We start from the raw sequence: 18,326 nt of genomic DNA, 5'->3' as shown, positions 1-18,326 counted from the left end.
ATGTGCATCAAGTGATACATTTTATTTGAAAATTTCATTAAACATCTCTTTCATTTTAATCCAATTGGGTTTTTTTGTTTTTGGCAAGGTATTTTGACAGTTGCTTGCTTTCAATTTCCACCCACAAAGAAGTCTCACTGCTCCAAAATCCCATCCCACATCTGATTGGCTGTGATTTTGTCACGTCATGCAGCATATCAAATTCAATAAGGACAGAACTTCTGATGCTCAAAACATAGCTGCACCTAGTTAGTACGAGGCATAAAGGTGTCTTTTCTCTCTTCAGTGCGAGTATAAGCATTTCACTCTCATTAAAAGGAGGCAGACATCTGTGTGCACATGTATCGCCTCACCGCTGTCCAAACATGAGTGTGGATTTGGTCTCGGCATCGTTGTATGAGGAGGGAGAGCAGCAGATCACTATAGTCGTTCTGCAGTTTCCACCCAGAGAATCCTGCAAGATCCTTGTCATCTTACTGTCTCTGTACGGAACATACGTCTGACAGAAAGAAAGACGGAGATACCAGTTTTACCCCCATCCATTTAATAATGCAGTTAACTGTTCCTAATCGGTACACTACTGCATATGTACGAACTAGGTGCAGCACACCTACCGATCCTTCAGCCAGAGCAGAGATGACGTTGCCCAGGGCGGAAAGAGATTTATTAATGTTTTTGGCTTCATCCAACACAGCGCCCTCTGCTCCAGTTTTACTGACCTGCGTTCACACACAAATCAGATCAGAGACAGATCAGTGCTGTCACACATGAAACAAATAGGGAACTACTCAACTCACACCTGCTATTACTATTACGGAGAGAGACAGAGAGAGCAAGTGAAAGAGGAAATGCAAAGAACAGTAGAGGAACAGAAAATGAGAGAGGAAGAGAGATTACCTTCTCACTTCCTGCTAAATCCACCAGGTAGAGTTTCCCGCTTAGTTTCTGCTCTGTCTGTGTGTTCTCTTGCTTGACGTTTATCAGGAAGATACTGTGACTCCTGGAGCTGTGCTCGTTCATATCTGAAAAACAGACACAAAATCATAGGAAGGGACAGACTAAGTGAAGTAGGCCATTTTAACTCAATTTTGACTACATGCACACAGCAGGAGACACTTCTGGTTGTACAAACATTCCACAAGCAGGCAAATTTGAAAGCATTTCATGAAACTAAACTGAGAGTAGAACAGGTAGCAGAAAGTTTAGGTTTCTATAACAGAAGGGCTTACTTGTGACGGCCACATGTCTGTTGGATTTGCCTTCATCTATGGTGTCCATGACTTCCTCAGGGCTACACACAAACCGTTCTGTACAACCCTGCAGGCACAGAGAGACAGACAAGGACAGAGGTCACAAAATGCGAACCATTCTTTCACTAATGCAAACGTAGCTGATTCCTAAATTAAGTCACACCTTCACATAGGGAACTCTATTCTTGTCTTCATGTACAGACAGATTGGTCTTAGATACTGAAAGAGAGACAAAGAGGTTATTTTTGATTGTATTTAAGATCCCTTTTCTAGAAATAACAAAACCCTGTTGCTACTCAGACAGAACACTCAAATTACACTCCAAAATCTCTGTTAATTCATTAAATCAGTTTGTTTCACATTCAGCTCAAGTTATACGTACCATCCAGCAGGTCCCTGATTTTGTCCAGGTAAATCTCAAAATAGGAGACCTGCCAATGCGAAAGAGTTGAGAGTAAACAGACTGTGCGGCTTCTCTATAGACTCTAAATTAAATTAAGGACAGTTCATACCTTGATATGGAATTCCAGGTTTTCATCCATGGAGTAAATGTAGTTAAATATATCCTGGACGATACGTGGAATGATCCCCATGCCGTCCGGATCATGCAAGTTGCCCTAGATAATCACACATACACACAAAGTCAGCCAATCACTATCATCTATCACATGGTTCACCAGTGAATCTTGTGTAGGTGGTTTATAGAACATAATAATAATAATAAGGCATATAACATAAGCAGTACATTATATCCTACAAAACCAGTGAAATCAAAGCAACATTAAGTAAATAATTTGCCAAGATTACATTTATTGCACAACTTAAGCTACTAAATATAACAAGCAATTTCATTTATAGTACTTTTTGAAATCTGACTGCCTATTGTAGAAATGATTCTTCATGGATTCCTTTATGTTTCTCAGATGAATTCTCACCTCCATAGTGTGTGTTTTTCCAGAGGAGGTTTGTCCATAAGCAAATATTGTACCGTTATAACCCTCAAGCACATCTACAGGGCAAAAAGACAAAAAAACATTTGAATACAGTCCTATAGGAATTCATTTATGCTTATAGTAACCAAAATAGTAGGCTATAACGACCAATATAAATGATTAAAATAATAATGGAGAGTTTTCTCTTTAGCATAGTGATTAACATTCATGCAAGTGAGGAACAGTTTGCAGGCAGTGACAGAGTGTCAAATAAATAGTGTATTAAGTCACTCTTTTTTAGGTAAATACTAGGGCTTGTGTATTGATACAGATGTCTCGATTCGATACCGATTCACACGCTCTCGATTCGATTCATATCTCGATTCGATATCAGTTCATATGGGTAGATTTCTGTTACAATGTCCATTTTGCTTACATATAAAATAAATCCTCTCTCAGATAATGCTCTTAATTATAAAAGAACCTTCTAGGCAACCCTTCCAGGTACAATTCCAAAATACTTATTTTACAAATTATATTTTATCATTAGTTTTTCATCAAATTGGTCACATTTTATCTTTTGAAAAATGTTTAAATTCAGTCTATTCCATCATTTAATGTTTTGAAATTGCATATATTATGTTGCATATATACACTCACCGAGCACTTTATTAGGAACACCTATAACTAACGTTTCTGTAACTGCTGATCTCCTGAGTTTTCACGCACAACAGACAGAATGGTGCCAAAAACAAAAAGCATCCAGTAAGCAGGTCTTTGGACGGAAACGCCTTATTGATGAGAAAGGTCAGTGGAGAATGGCCAGACTGGTTCGAGCTGACAGAAAGGCTATGGTAACTCAGATAACCACTCTGTACAATTGTAGTGAGCAGAATAGCATCTCAGAATGCACAACATGTCGAACACTGAGGCAGATGGGCTACAACAGTAGAAGACCACGTCGGGCACTTTATTGGAACCATAGTGTTTAGGGATGCACCGATATCTTTTTCTCTTCCGATCCGATTCCGATATCGGAAATCTCAGTATCGGCCATACCGATCCCGATCTGATACCAGTGTTGTTTTTTTGCATAATCAGTTTAGAATATCTTTACATTATTTTGTGGAACGAATTGGGTGTGCTCTTTAATATGTAAAGAAAAACAAACCTCTAACTACACATTATTTCAATATAAATGTATTGCTTATTAAGAAACACTTTATTATTAACTAGTATACTGGATAATGTAGCAGCAAAATTAACAGTAATTCCAGTATAAGTCAACAGTAGAAAAGAAGCCGTTTCTTTTTTTTCCCTCCAACTTGTATCTGGACTTTAAAGGATTCAGATCTCTTTTTTGTTCAATTTAGTTATAAGATATCAGCTCACTTTTCATTCACACAGTTATTTTTTGGAGCCCATTCAATAATAATAATAATATATTATAATAGTAATATATAGTAATGTACAGTATCTCAATCGTGCACCTTTAACTTTTAAACCCTCACGCTTTTATTACGACATTCTGAACTCTCCAGGAAGTCCTGTAAGTGTGTCTGTTTGTAGGTAAGTTCACAGTAGTTTAATTCGCTTCTTATTCAAATTCTGAAAAAAAAAAAAAAAAAAAAAGCACCTCCAGTGCCATACTAAATGCATATATATAAGTGAACCGAACTATTGAGCATCTACATCTGAGATGCTGTTTGTGAGTAGCGCTCAAATATTGTGCACCGCATGAAGGCTAAAAATAGCCACGAGTGTGTGTGTAAACAGAGCAGCGCCATTCACTGACGCGCTGGAGCTGCGTGTGCATTTTATATATTTACTTATTAAACACAGCCTTTTGTGATTCACAGAGCTACTGCACGTCTTCAAGTGGCTTTGAATAAAATACACGAGTCATATGAACTGCTTTAATAGTGTTTTCATGGTCCTTGTGTGTCATTTTTGGAGCTTGACAGTAACGAACATGACGCACACAGTATCGGATTTGGATCGGGCTCATCAGACCGATACCCGATCCGTTTTAAAGCTTCCGTATCGGAGCCGATACCGATCCAGATATCGGATCGGTGCATCCCTAATAGTGTTCCTATATAAAGTCACAGATAAACTATATAATAAAGTGCTATTTATACACTACCGGTCAAAAGTTTTGAAACACTTATTCTTTATTATAATTTTTCACATTTAGAATAATAGTAAAGTCATCAAAACTATAGAATAACTTAAATGGAACTATGGGAATTATGTTGTGACTAAACAAAAAACAACAAAAAGTTGTGACTGTGTTATATTTTAGCATCTTCAAAGTAGTCACCCTTTGCCTACAATTTTCAGACATGTACTCTTGACATTTTCTCAACCAACTTCTTGAGGTATCACCCCGGGATGCTTTTTAAACAGTATTGAAGGAGTTCCCATCTATGTTTGGGCACTTATTGGCTGCTTTTCTTTATTATTTGGTCCAAGTCATCAATTTCAAAAACTTTTTTTTATTTTTTATTAAATTGTAGTTTTATAATGAAATAAATTAATATGGTGGCACAATTATATTTTTGTCTACAAAACTAATTTCAAACATTGAAGCATACACCTTCAGGTCAAAAGATTTTTAAGATCATGAGAAACAATTCAGTCAAGCGTTTCAAAACTTTTGACAGGTAGGGTATATGGAGTGTATTTAAAACAAAATTGTGCATAATTTGTACTATTTACAAGTATTTACATTGATGTAGAACACGTGCTTAATCGGTAATGTCTCTTTAAGACTAGCGCCATCAGTCTGTAAGCATCCATGTGTGTTAAAAATTAAATGTTTCTTTTTTTTTTTGTCGTTGTAAAAAAAACAAAAAACAGAAAGGGTATTAATAGAGACATTTTTCAGTGACATATGGATCTGTGGATCTCGTCTTTGGACACACAGAACTAGTAAAACCAAACTTACTCTCAACACGCAGTAAAAGTACCTCTGTGCTAATACCTTCTCCAATATACTAATCAATCAAGTTGAGTAAAATCTGAACATTTACTAGCCAGTGGCCAATCACAGGCATTTTTAGTCGCATAGCGTGAGATTTGGTGCACATGCGAGTGAGTTGCCACAAAGTAAAAGATTGATCGGGGGGGGGGGGGGGGGTTGGTGATCATGTGATGCCATGCGAGGTTCGGACACGTGAAGGGCGAGCTCTGCGCACTTTGCTAGTTTTAAAACTTTTTTATGTCATAAACCGGTGAGATTTGATACACCCTGATCCTTAACAGTTCTAGGAAGACAATGTGTCAAAGAATTCAAAATCCTCAGGCTCTGGAGACATTAAAAGACACTTACATGCTCAAGCTGACGCCCCCGAACAGGCCGCAAGCCCGGCAGCCGATTTGGCCGGAGAAGTGAAGGAAATTCTGTGAGAATTTTTGAACATGTCGGCAATGCTGACGAAGGTCGTTGCTGACTTGGAGGATCTTGCTGTAATACGTTGAACGATCACTGCCATGGAGACGAAATTCACTGAGGTGGTTACAAGAGTGGGGGATGTCAAGAAACAGATCGATTATCTGGAGTCATCGGAGAGGGAATTAGCTGCTAATCCGCTAGCGACCAAGGTGGATTTGGTGCACGTCTGGGAGAAGTTGGATTTGGTGCACGTCTGGGAGAAGTTGGAGGACTTGGAGAATAGTAACCGGCGAAATAACGTCTGAATTGTTGGAATTCCTGAGGACGAAGAAGGTCGGGATATGGCGAAATTCCTAGACGGGCTCCTTCCAAGTCTGCTCAACATATCAGGCCATAAACTGGAAATCGAGCGAGCTCACAGGGTTACGGCTCGGCGAACTTTGGTTGAGAGTTTAGAGCCTTATGTGTGACGTATTGGACACTCAACTTTCATTTTGCCCCAGACTCTGTATCTTAGGCGATGGGACAGTCATTAATTTTGGGGATAGACATTTAAAAAGTTGGGTTCTTGCCAGAGTTATGATCGGCAGACGGATCATCCTCAGGGGATGGAAGTCGGCTGGGGAACCCTCGTTTCGGAAGTGGTGCGGGAATAATAACAAAAAGATCGATCTTGGGATTTGAGAATCGATATCGATATAGAGATCGTTCAAACGAAGATAGCGATGCATTGGAAAATCTATATTTTTACCCAGCCCCAGTAAATACATAAAGTTTACAAGTTAAATACAGATTCTGAATGTCTGTAATGTTTATTACTGTCTATTCTAATAGTGTACTTCCTCAATTGTGTCCTTTGGTTGTATGACGACTCCTGATGACTTGCTCCTCACCTTTAACAATCTTCTGAGCACATGCGTTGTAAACCTGCTCCTGAGTAGTGTTAGACTGAAACACGCGGTCAAACGCATACGGTCTTCCCTAGAGAGAGAGAGAGAGAGAGAGAGAGAGAGAGAGAGAGAGAGAGAGAGAATAAATTATTATAGGTTATTATGCATGTTCAGTGGAAGCCTCATTATATAACTTTGATAGCCTGAAGCAGCACTGAATCAGAAGACCACAGTCATAAGACTCAAAGATGCACTTTCAGAGGAGAAACGTTGAAGCCATAAAAGAATAAATACAGCCTAAACATGACATCACCACTACAGGCTAAAGTACAAAACATCCTTCGCTCCTGCTAACGTTACTTAGCTAGTCTCCGCCGTTTAGGTTTCAATGGTAACAGAAACTCCTTTGATTGGTGGATCTTGCATCTAAACTTTACTATTATGTGTGTCTGTAGAGCTGTTAGGAGAGGTGAAGGATTAGCTGCAATATTTAAATATGTCTTTCAAAGCAAGCGTTACTTGGTGATTACTTGACCTTTGAATTGTCTAAGTATTGTACTAAAAGGTGCTCCACACATTCTATTTACAATTATTTACAGGCCTCCAAAATACTCCCCTGGCTTTGCTGATGATTTTACAGAACTGTTATCAACAACTTCCTCTGGAATTTGACTGTTTTTTTATTGCTGGGGACTTCAACATTCATATAGATAATCATGGACACAACACAAAAAGAACTCATAACAGCTTTAACCACGTTAAATCCGACTCAGCATGTACACTGGCGGCAAAAAGTTTGGAATAATGTACAGATTTTGCTCTTATGGAAAGAATTTGGTACTTTTATTCACCAAAGTGGCATTCAACTGATCACAATGTATAGTCAGGACATTAAATGTGAAAATTTACTATTACACTTTCTTAAACTACTTCAAAGAGTTCTTAACAAAAAACTCATCCATGTGCAGCAATGACAGCTTTGCAGATCTTTGGCATTCTAGCTGTCAGTTTGTCCAGAAACTCAGGTGACATTTCACCCCATGCTTCCTGTTGCACTTGCCATAGATGTGGCTGTCTTGTCGGGCACTTCTCACGCACCTTACAGTCTAGCTGATCCCACAAAAGCTCAATGGAGTTAAGATCCATAACACTCTTTTCCAATTATCTGTTGTCCAATGTCTGTGTTTCTTTGCCCACTCAAACCTTTTCTTTTTGTTTTCTGTTTCAAAAGTGGCTTTTTCTTTGCAATTCTTCCCACAAGGCCTACACCCCTGAGTCTTCTCTTTACTGTTGAACATGAAACTGGTGTTGAGCATGTAGAATTCAATGAAGCTGTCAGCTGAGGACATGTGAGGCGTCTATTTCTCAGACTAGAGTCTCTGATGTACTTATCCTCTTGTTTAGTTGTATCTGGACCTTCCACATCTCTTTCTGTCCTTGTTAGAGCCAGTTGTCCTTTGTCTTTAAAGACTGTAGTGTACACCTTTGTATGAAATCTTCAGTTTTTTGGCAATTTCAAGCATTGTATAGCCTTCATTCCTCAAAACAATGATTGACTGACGAGTTTCTAGAGAAAGCTGTTTCTTTTTTGCCATTTTTTACATAATATTTACCTTAAGACATGCCAGTATTGCAACTCAGAAACAAACACCAAAACAATGTTAAGCTTCATTTTACAAACCAAATAGCTTTCAACTGTGTTTGATATAATGGCAAGTGATTTTCTAGTACCAAATTAGCAATTTAGCATGATTACTCAAGGATAAGGTGTTGGAGTGATGGCTGCTGGAAATGGGGCCTGTCTAGATTTGATCAAAAATGACTTTTTCAAATAGTGATGGTGCTGTTTTTTTACATCAGTAATGTCCTGACTATACTTTGTGATCAGCTGAATGCCACTTTGGTGAATTAAAGTACCAATTTCCTTCCGAAACAGCAAAATCTGTACATTACTCCAAACTTTTGGCCGCCAGTGTAGATGGACCCACACACAATCACGAACACACTCTTGATCTGCTCATTAGTAAGGGTCTGAACATTTCATCCACTATTATTAAGGACGTTGCGCTATCTGACCATTTCTGTATTTTCATAGAAATATTGATTTCTCCTGCGACTGAAGTTAGATCTGTCTCTGTCAAAAAGACATACAAAAATGAGAACACTAGTGTGCAATTTATCAAGGCTATATCTTTGAAACCGGGTATATCCACAGACCGGGTTGATGTTCTTCTCGATAACTTTAACTCAAAAGTTAAAAATGCTATTGATGGCATTGCTCCTGTAAAGGTCAGGACAATCACTAGCAGGTGTAAAGCACCTTGGAGAAACACAACAGCAGTGATAAACATGAAAAGAAAATGCAGGAAAGCAGAACGAATGTGGTGGAAAACAAAACTTTAAGTCCATTATAATATCTATAAAGACAGCCTTCATGCTTTCAATATAGAACTAGGCAAAGCTAGGCAGACCTTCTCAAACATTATTAACAGCAATATAAACAACACCCGCACTCTTTTTGCTACTGTAGAGAGACTAACAAACCCCTCAACACAGGTTCCCTGTGAAATGCTCTCTGACAACAAATGCAATAAGTTTGCATCTTTTTTTATGAAGACCAATGATATCAGAATGGCGATCAGCTCATCCTCATGTTGCACTGAAGTCAGACAGAACCCACCACAAAAACTTCAGAAATTAATCACTATGTCTGATTTTGAGGGATTTGATGGCAAAACCCTGGAAGAACCAGTACAGCATCTTAAAACGTCAACTTGCTGTCTTGACACACTCCCCACATGATTTTTCAAAAATGTGTTTAAGTGTCTGGAAAAAGATCTGTTAGAAATAGTAAATGCGTCACTCCTTTCAAGCACGTTTCTGATGTCCCTGAAAACTGCAGTTGTCAAGCCCCTTCTTAAAAAGAGCAATCTAGATAACTCAATATTGAACAACTACAGACCAATCTCAAATCTTCCTTTCATAGGCAAAATCATTGAAAAGGTTGTTGTCAGCTGAATCTTAATCTCAAATGGCTACTTGGACAATTTCCAGTCTGGCACACAAATAGCACAGAGACGGCACACATAAAGATCCATAATGATATTCATCTAAATACTGATTCAGGCAAAATATCAGTGCTAGTATCATTAGATCTCAGTGCTGCTTTTGACACTGTTGATCACAACATTCTCCTAGACAGATTGGAAAACTGGGTAGGGCTCTCTGGGACAGTCCTCAGCTGGTTCAGGTCTTATCTAGAAGGGAGGGGTTTCTATGTGAACATAGGCAACTATGAATCTGATGATGTGTGGAGTCCCACAAGGCTCAATTCTTGCACCGCTCCTGTTCAACCTGTATATGCTCCCACTAGGCAAATCTATGAAAAAGAACCAAATTGCATACCATAGCTATGCAGACGACAACCAAACCTATCTAGCCCTATCGCTAAATTACTACAGCCCCATAGACTCTCTTTGCCAGTGCATTGATGAAATTAACAGTTGGATTTGCCAAAACGTCCTTCAGTTAAATGACAAGACAGAGGTCACTGTATCTGGCAACTAAGGTGAAATTCCCAAGGTGAATACATACCTTGGCAAAAAAAAATCAAGTAAGGAATCTTGGTGTCATTTTGGAGTCAGACCTTAGTTTCAGTAGTCACATCAAAGCAATAACTATATCAGCCTAATATCATCTCAAAAATAAAGCCAGACTTAGATGTTTTGTATCCAGTCAAGCATAGAGAAACTTGTTCATGCATTCATCACCAGTAGGGTGGACTACTGCAATGGACTGCTCTCAGGCCTTCCCAAAAAGACACCTGCAGCTCATTCAGAATGCCGCTGCCAGGATTCTCACCTGAACCAAAAAAATCAGAGCATATTACTCCAGTCCTCAGGTCTTTACACTGGCTTCCAGTTAGAATTTATTTTAAAGCACTATTATTCGTTTATACACTGGCGGGCAAAAGTTTGGAATAATGTACCAATTTCCTTCTGAAACAGCTAAATCTGTACATTATTCCAAACTTTTGGCAGCCAGTATATATATATAGAGATATACAGGTATATGCACTTGAAGTCAGAAGTTTACATACACTTTAGCCAAATACATTTAAACTCTGTTTTTCACAACTCCTGGCATTTAATCGTAGAAAAAAATTCCCTGTCACAGGTCAGTTAGGATCATTATTTTAAGAATGTGAAATATCAGAATAATAGTAGAGAGAATGATTTATTTCAGCTTTTTTTTTTTTTTTTTTCATCAAATTCCCAGTGGGTCAGAAGTTTACATACACTTTGTTAGTATTTGGTAGCATTGCCTTTAAATTGTTGAACTTGGGTCAAACATTTTGGGTAGCCTTCCACAAGCTTCTCATAATAAGTTGCTGGACTTTTGGCCAATTCCTCCAGACAGAACTGGTGTAACTGAGTCAGGTTTGTAGGCCTCCTTGCTCGCAGAGGCTTTTTCAGTTCTGCCCACAAGTTTTCTATCGGATTGAGGTCAGGGCTTTGTGATGGCCACTCCAATACCTTGACTTTGTTGTCCTTAAGCCATTTTGCCACAACTTTGGAGGTATGCTTGAGGTCATTGTCCATTTGGAAGACCCATTTGCAACTGAACTTTAACTTCCTGGTTGATGTCTTGAGATGTTGCTTCAATATATCCACATAATTTTCCTTCCTCATGATGCCATTTATTTTGTGAAGTGCACCAGTCCCTCCTGCAGCAAAGCACCCCCACATCATGATGCTGCCACACCCATGCTTCACGGTTGGGATGGTGTTCATTGGCTTGCAAGCCTCATCATTTTTTTCTCCAAACATAAAAATGGTCATTATGGCCAAACAGTTACATTTTTGTTTCATTAGACCAGAGGACATTTCTCCAAAAAGTAAGATCTTTGTCCCCATGTGCACTTGCGAACTGTAGTCTGGCTTTTTATGGCGGTTTTGGAGCAGTGGCTCGATAAAGGACTCATTTTACTGTGGATATAGATACTTGTCTACCTGTTTCCTCCAGCATCTTCACAAGGTCCTTTGCTGTTGTTTTGGGATTGATTTGCACTTTTCGCACCAAACTACACTGATCTCTAGGAAACAGAATGCGTCTCCTTCTTGAGCAGTATGATGTTTATACTCTCATACTATTGTTTGTTCAGATGAACCAGACTTCCTATTTACAAATAAAAACAGTTTAATTCATGAATATTTCAAATGTCATGACTATTTGATTGTTTACGGTGCTGAGTGTAAACAGCTGTGTTTTAGATGAACAGTTTAATATATCTGGATGCAATGTGTTGGATGTGCATTGTGTGTAAAACCTGAAATTGAATTCGATCATTTTCTGAAGCTTGTTCATTCTCTGCAGCCAAACGTATAACGAAGCACATAATTTTAGTTTGCAAAAATGTTGCCATGCAATTTCATGAGATCAGGTTACCTCAGATCAGATCAGGCTTGATTCATCGGTAGTCTAAAACCGATATATCGGTCAACCTCTAACAACTACTAACACTTAAACGTGCGAAGCAAGCATAGTTATCGGCTACTGATAATCTCAAGATGGCCAAATAATACCTCTCAATATCGGTCAATTGCCAACCAATTTTAACATTCAGCGACTCTCTCGCCCAGTATGCAAAGAGAATTTCAAACACAAAGATTATACAACATCACAGCTTTGGAATATCAAACCAATCACCTATTCTGAGATCTTCAGACAATCACAAGACTGGGTGAAGAGTGTTTTTGTGTGTCCTGAGGCCACCTCTGCTGTCAGGAATGGAACAGCACTGTTTACTGCTCTCAGTATTCCCAATGAGGGATTATAACTGCATTCCCATCGGTTATAAAGATGGGAAAGTACGTCACATGTTTCAAACTGTGCATGAGAGCATATACTGTGCTTCTGCACAAACATGGAGAGTTAAAGAAGAAACAGGCAAAAGATGAATAATCATGTACTGTTCTAATTACAGCATGTTCATTCACTCCTTCTTAGATGAAATTACCCTTTAATAATTAATGGCGAAGACAGACATATCAACATAATAAGACATAAAAAGTAGAGGACAAAAAGTAGGCTACATAATCCAAAGTCACTAAGCTAAAGGTGTTCTGATCCTTGTGTTTCTAAAGCAGCTGGACAGACAGGTTTGGGTTCTTCAATACTGCAAGATTTATTGCCTAATTTATGACCATATCTACCTGCTGAAAGTCATTATACCAACATAAATGGTCCATTATACTAAACCGGTGGAGTGGACAGTGATAGTTGCTCTGGTGCCCAATGTTGGCAGCTCAAAACAGCTAGAGGACAAAACTCATATGGCCGACAATCCGTGGTCTCTCAAACACACACTCACTCACTTCAGTCCCCTGGCAAACAAAAGGGCGAGTGTTGGTCAGTCAGTATGGTGCAACAACAGAAATGGAGTCCAAGAATGATACAAATGCATAAAACTCTATAAAATAGAAATTCTCTAATAATACCATGAAACTGCCCAACCTAACACCCAACCCCATTCATTAAGTTGTACACTACAAAACATGTATGAGACACCTTTATGACCTAGTTCTGCAACTTGCAAGATTTCCATACCATTTTACTCAAATAATAAATATCAATACTGAATTTTGAGTTCATTTAAGAATCTTAAATCTATGTACAAAGCTGTTACACAAGGTGGGCTGACTATAAATATATTTTTGTCAGAAAATTACTACACTATTCCAGCATGGAAAGCCATTTTCAGATGACAAATAAATTAGAAACAATAAAAAATTTTTTAAAAAAAATCATATATAAAAAATAATTGTTTAAAAAAAGGAGAGATATGCAAAATAGATTTGTCAAAAGTATCAGTACTTCGGTACCAAGTTGGTACTAAAATAAAAAAGATGTAACAATACCAGTGATTCTACAGTACCGAGCACTGATGTAATTCAGTACCCGCACACTGTTTTACTGACACACGACTGCTTTCAAATACTCTCACGCTTATGAGCGTAAAATGCACAATTAATCAAATTAAAATCGTGATATTGTGTGATTATTAAACCGCGAAATGCTGCAATCTTAGTCTGTACGAGCTGCATACGCTTTAAATGAATGTGTGAAGCAGACCGCTCATACACTGGGAACTCCACAGACATTGAGAACCATTCGCATTGTATGAAAGATGACAGAGCAGAGCACTAATCCACTCTGAAGCGTTATTTTTATTTAATTTATATAATTAAATCACAGCATCTGCGCTTTAACGATCTCACTGGGCCATGTAGCGAACTGTTTATCCAGAGAAGTTAAACTTCTGTCAAAAATACACGTCAAAATAAAAGCATAATTCATAATAAAAGTTAAATACCTGAAATTGAAGGAATGACAACAGAAATATATTATAATTGTACAGTAAAATATAATCCTCACTGTAGAAATAATAACAATAATTATTATTATTATTATAAATAATGACTAATGAATAATGATTGTAATAATAATAAATATTAAGCAATATATCACAAGCAAGAGTGCTTTTGTACTGAATAAATGTTAAAAATGCAATGGTATGTTGATAAATAATTGTCCTATTTACTTGTTAAAAGTTTTTTAAAGTTTAAGGGAAAATGTTTGATTAGACACCATTTTGATAATGAAATGAAATTACACTTTAAAACATGGAATTCTGGGAAAATTAGAAAAATAAAAAGCAAAAAAGGATTTAGGGAAATAAATAAAATGGATTTCAGTAGTAGTTACTACTGAAGTGTTAGTAACACGAAGGAAACATGCATATCTTTTAATTTATTATTTACATTGAAATTTAACTTTAGGCTAAAGGAGCGTGTTCAATAGCACATTATCATATTAGCAACTTTTTTCTGTGGTATCAAAATTGGTATCAAGAACCATGAAATTTCACTGGTATCAGTACCGACTACTTAAATGTTGGTACCCTGACAACACCAATGCAAAGCCAAGGCATCTAGATGGGGATATTTTTAGTCCAGATGAGTTTTTTTTATTTTTTTTTATTGTAGAAGACAGCTGTTATACAGTTTCCACACCACATTTTAGTGTCATTTCAACTCGACACATGCTTTCATAAACAAAATCTAAATTTTAAACATTTAAGAAACTAAACTAGAACATTTGAAACAATTGAATTATGTAGAAATATGCATACAGGTCCAAACAAACACACAAAATTGGTAAATAACAGGGCTGTGTTGATACAATCAAATATCGATATCACAATACTTTTTCTCATGATATTGTATCTATACTTTAGATCCATGTATCGAGAGATATATATATATATATATATATATATATATATATATATATATATATATATACATATATACATACATACATACACACACACACACACACACACACACAGCCTGTCAAAAGTTTTGAAACACACATTTTTTTATACATTTTTTTTTTCTTCACATTTTAGAATAATAGTAAAGTCATCAAAACTATTGATTCATAATCTAATCAAATACTGATATCGTGATGTATCGCAATATATCGGATTGCGATATCCTATCATGAGGTGCCAGCCTATACCCAACCCTAGTAAATAAACAATCTGGACTTAAGCGCTGTTTCTAAAAACAGTATATTTATTCATATGTTCCTAACAGAGTCACAAATAATAAAGGAAGAGAAAATATCTGGCCTAGTAAATCATTTAAAACAGTCTTTGTTCATTTGGCCATGTGTTAGCTATTAAATACGCCAAATCATAACATATGACACAAGTAATTGTTATGATCACAACTGAAGTAATGAATCATATTTTAACTTAGACTGATGCAATTTTCATGACTGAATACGAAATATTGGTGCATTGATTTTATAAATAGACATTAGCATACGGGCTAGCTTTTAGCACGTTTTCATCACCAGAAACCCCTTCAAACCTCGCCACAAATATAAATTATGACTAAAACGCAAACATTTACCTTATTATGAGATAAATATCAAAACTGTGATGTTTAAAACCCTACAATTTTGCCGCATTACGTCTGAGGGCTGTTAGCCACAGAGCTAACGATGCCTAAAACTCCTCACCTTGCAATAATATCTCAGATATAAGCATTTAACACTTAACACGCATCTTTAACAATAAATAGAGTCATAGTTCCTCATAAATATGAATTTAAAGTGATATTTTTCTGTCAGGAACTGTCTGCAGGTAGTTAGCAGATGCTAAAACACATCGAGGCGGGGTTTACAGAAGAATAATCGCTGTGATTTATGAATTAATAATGTGATAAACTCACCCCGATGACCACATTATCATCTCCTTGAAATTTGGGGATGTACTTATCCCCTCTCATCACCTCCGAGCTGTTTAAAGGCCGAAAACGGCACATGACTTTGATGGTGCACTCGGCCGGATCCGCCATCTTCAGCTGTGATGAGGAGGAGGATGAAGATGAGATTTCGTCCCGATGATGTGAATGTGTTTGGGGTTTGATACGTTGAGGTGGAAGTGGGCTTTGACAGAATGGATTTAGGGTGGAGGTGGAGAGTAAGTTGCCATCACACCACCCAGCAACAATAACACACACAAATACACACATAAGGACACAAACATGCAACACAAGTGTGAGGGCAATTTTGCCCTCTGGAGTTGATATTTCAGGACCATTTATAACTTTATGAGGGAATATCATTTTATGTCAAATACTTAATTGATTTTTATATTTCGGCTGCAATTCAGCTTTATTGGCATGACAATTGGAGTATAGTACTGCCAAAGCATTTTAAGGTTATGTAAATACAAACTGTTTTAAATAAGATAATAATACAGTAATAAATACAACAATTAATAGTAATGGGGGGGGAAAAGAAAGATATCTCTCTTTCTCTCTCTCTCTCTCTCTCTCTCTCTCTCTCTCTCTCTCTCTCTCTCTCTCTATATATATATATATAAATATACAGCTCTGGAAAAAATTAAGAGACCACTGCAAAATAATTTTTATAGGTATGTATTTGAGTAAAATGAACATTTTTGTTTCATTCTTTGAAGTACTGACAACATTTCTCCCAAATTCCAAATAAAAATATTGTCATATAGAGCATTTATTTGCAGAAAATGACAACTGGTCAAAATAACAAAAAAGGATGCAGTGTTTTAACAAGTTCATATTCATTTTTAAACAACACAATACTAATGTTTTAACTTAGGAAGAGTTCAGAAATCAATATTTGATGGAATAACCCTGAAGCTTTCATGCGTCTTGGCATGCTCTCCACCAGTCTTGGGTGACTTTATGCCACTCCTGGTGCAAAAATTCAAGCATCTCGGCTTTGTTTGATGGCTTGTGGCCATCCATCTTCTTCTTGATCACAGAGGTTTTCAATGGGGTTCAGGTCTGGAGATTGGGCTGGCCATGACAGGGTCTTGATCCGGTGGGCCTCCATCCACACCTTGATTGACCTGGCTGTGTGGCATGGAGCATTGTCCTGCTGGAAAAACCAATCCTCAGAGTTGGGAAAGGAAGCAAGTTTTCTTCCAGGATAACCTTTTACGTGGCTTGATTTATGCATCCTTCACAAAAACGAATCTGTCGATACCAGCCTTGCTGAAGCACCTCTAGATCATCAAATTACTGAGAACACCTGTTCTACAATTGCACATGCACTTGGAAAACTGGGATAGTGTTAGCAGGGTCCTGCTTTACCAAAGGGGACGCAGATCACCCTAATGGTGACATCACACTAAACAACTATTTACAACAAAACAACAAAAACAATACCACCCCAGATCTCCGGGATGTCAGTTTTAGATCTTTTCATCTGGAAAGCCTCACAAGCTATTTAACATCTGCTAAACACTTACAAAGATGTGATTTTTTTCTTTTCTTTTCTTTTTTGTCTTATTGACATCCGAGACTTACTTATTGACATTCGTCTTATAGACATATTGCAGATGAGCAAACAACGTAAAAAATATGTCTTCCAGATGTAAATCACACAACAGTCTGGGTGATGTACGTGTGCTATCAGAGACAAAAGAGCTAAAGGGACTTAAGTATTTTTAAAACTATTTAAATGTCCCCATTTATTCCCTTTTATCAAGGAAACATAATTAAACAATCCAAGCACAAGGAACTATAGGTATTCCCCGAAGCCTCAATTTTGTACTCAATCGTTTGAGTTATTAACACTCAAAACCTTAAGTCAATGGATTTGTGAGAAAAATCAGTTCAAGGACATAGATATTTGAGTTATGAGCCCAAACGTGACATTTTAAGTAATGTTTAGTTAAGAAAACTTGAGTTTTACAGTAATGACAACATTAGGGTTTACAGCTTGTATAACTATAGTCAGAGAACAGAATTCTAACAGAATTATAATTTTAATTTTTGAATTATTTTGTCACTTTCACCCTGGCAGACACACATGCTGTAGCTCAGAAAGAACAATCTTGATTTCTTTTTTTTTTTTCTCCCTTTTTCTTCCCAATTTGGAATGCCCAATTCCCAATGCGCTCTAAGTCCTCATGGTGGCATATTGACTCGCCTCAATCCAGGTACCGGAGGACGAAACTCAGTTGCGTCCACATCTGAGACCGTCAATCCGCGCATCTTATAACGTGGCTTGTTGAGCGCGTTACCATGGAGACGTAGCGTGTGTGGAGGCTCACGCTATTCTCCGCGGCATCCACGCACAACTCACCACGTGCCCCACCGAGAGCGAGAACCACATTATAGTAACCACGAGGAGTTAACCCAACGTGACTCTACCCTCCCTAGCAACCGGGCCAATTGGTTGCTTAGGAGACCTGGCTGGAGTCACTCAGCATGCCCTGATTCGAACTTGCGAC

General features: G+C 37.6%; 1 protein-coding gene across 2 annotated transcripts in view; it reads right to left on the bottom strand.

Annotated features, from left to right (window-relative positions):
- LOC127423241 (kinesin-1 heavy chain) overlaps window positions 1–15,950 on the bottom strand; it is a 30,000-nt gene extending 14,050 nt beyond the window's left edge. For both annotated transcript variants that reach the window (XM_051667382.1, XM_051667383.1), the window contains exons 1-10: window positions 15,775–15,950; window positions 6,473–6,560; window positions 2,186–2,259; window positions 1,763–1,867; window positions 1,633–1,681; window positions 1,414–1,469; window positions 1,230–1,317; window positions 898–1,022; window positions 615–719; window positions 354–499 (exon numbers count right to left, since the gene is read on the bottom strand). In XM_051667382.1, coding sequence (XP_051523342.1) covers window positions 354–499; window positions 615–719; window positions 898–1,022; window positions 1,230–1,317; window positions 1,414–1,469; window positions 1,633–1,681; window positions 1,763–1,867; window positions 2,186–2,259; window positions 6,473–6,560; window positions 15,775–15,900 — 962 coding nt within the window. In that variant the 5' untranslated portion in view covers window positions 15,901–15,950. The remainder of the gene's footprint in view (window positions 1–353; window positions 500–614; window positions 720–897; window positions 1,023–1,229; window positions 1,318–1,413; window positions 1,470–1,632; window positions 1,682–1,762; window positions 1,868–2,185; window positions 2,260–6,472; window positions 6,561–15,774) is intronic.
- Between the last annotated feature and the right edge of the window lie 2,376 nt (window positions 15,951–18,326).

This window comes from Myxocyprinus asiaticus, chromosome 32 (genome assembly GCF_019703515.2).
Source record: "Myxocyprinus asiaticus isolate MX2 ecotype Aquarium Trade chromosome 32, UBuf_Myxa_2, whole genome shotgun sequence".
Lineage (NCBI taxonomy): Eukaryota > Metazoa > Chordata > Actinopteri > Cypriniformes > Catostomidae > Myxocyprinus > Myxocyprinus asiaticus.
The sequence above is the reverse complement of the archived record's forward strand: the minus strand, read 5'-3'. Positions and strand labels throughout refer to the sequence as shown.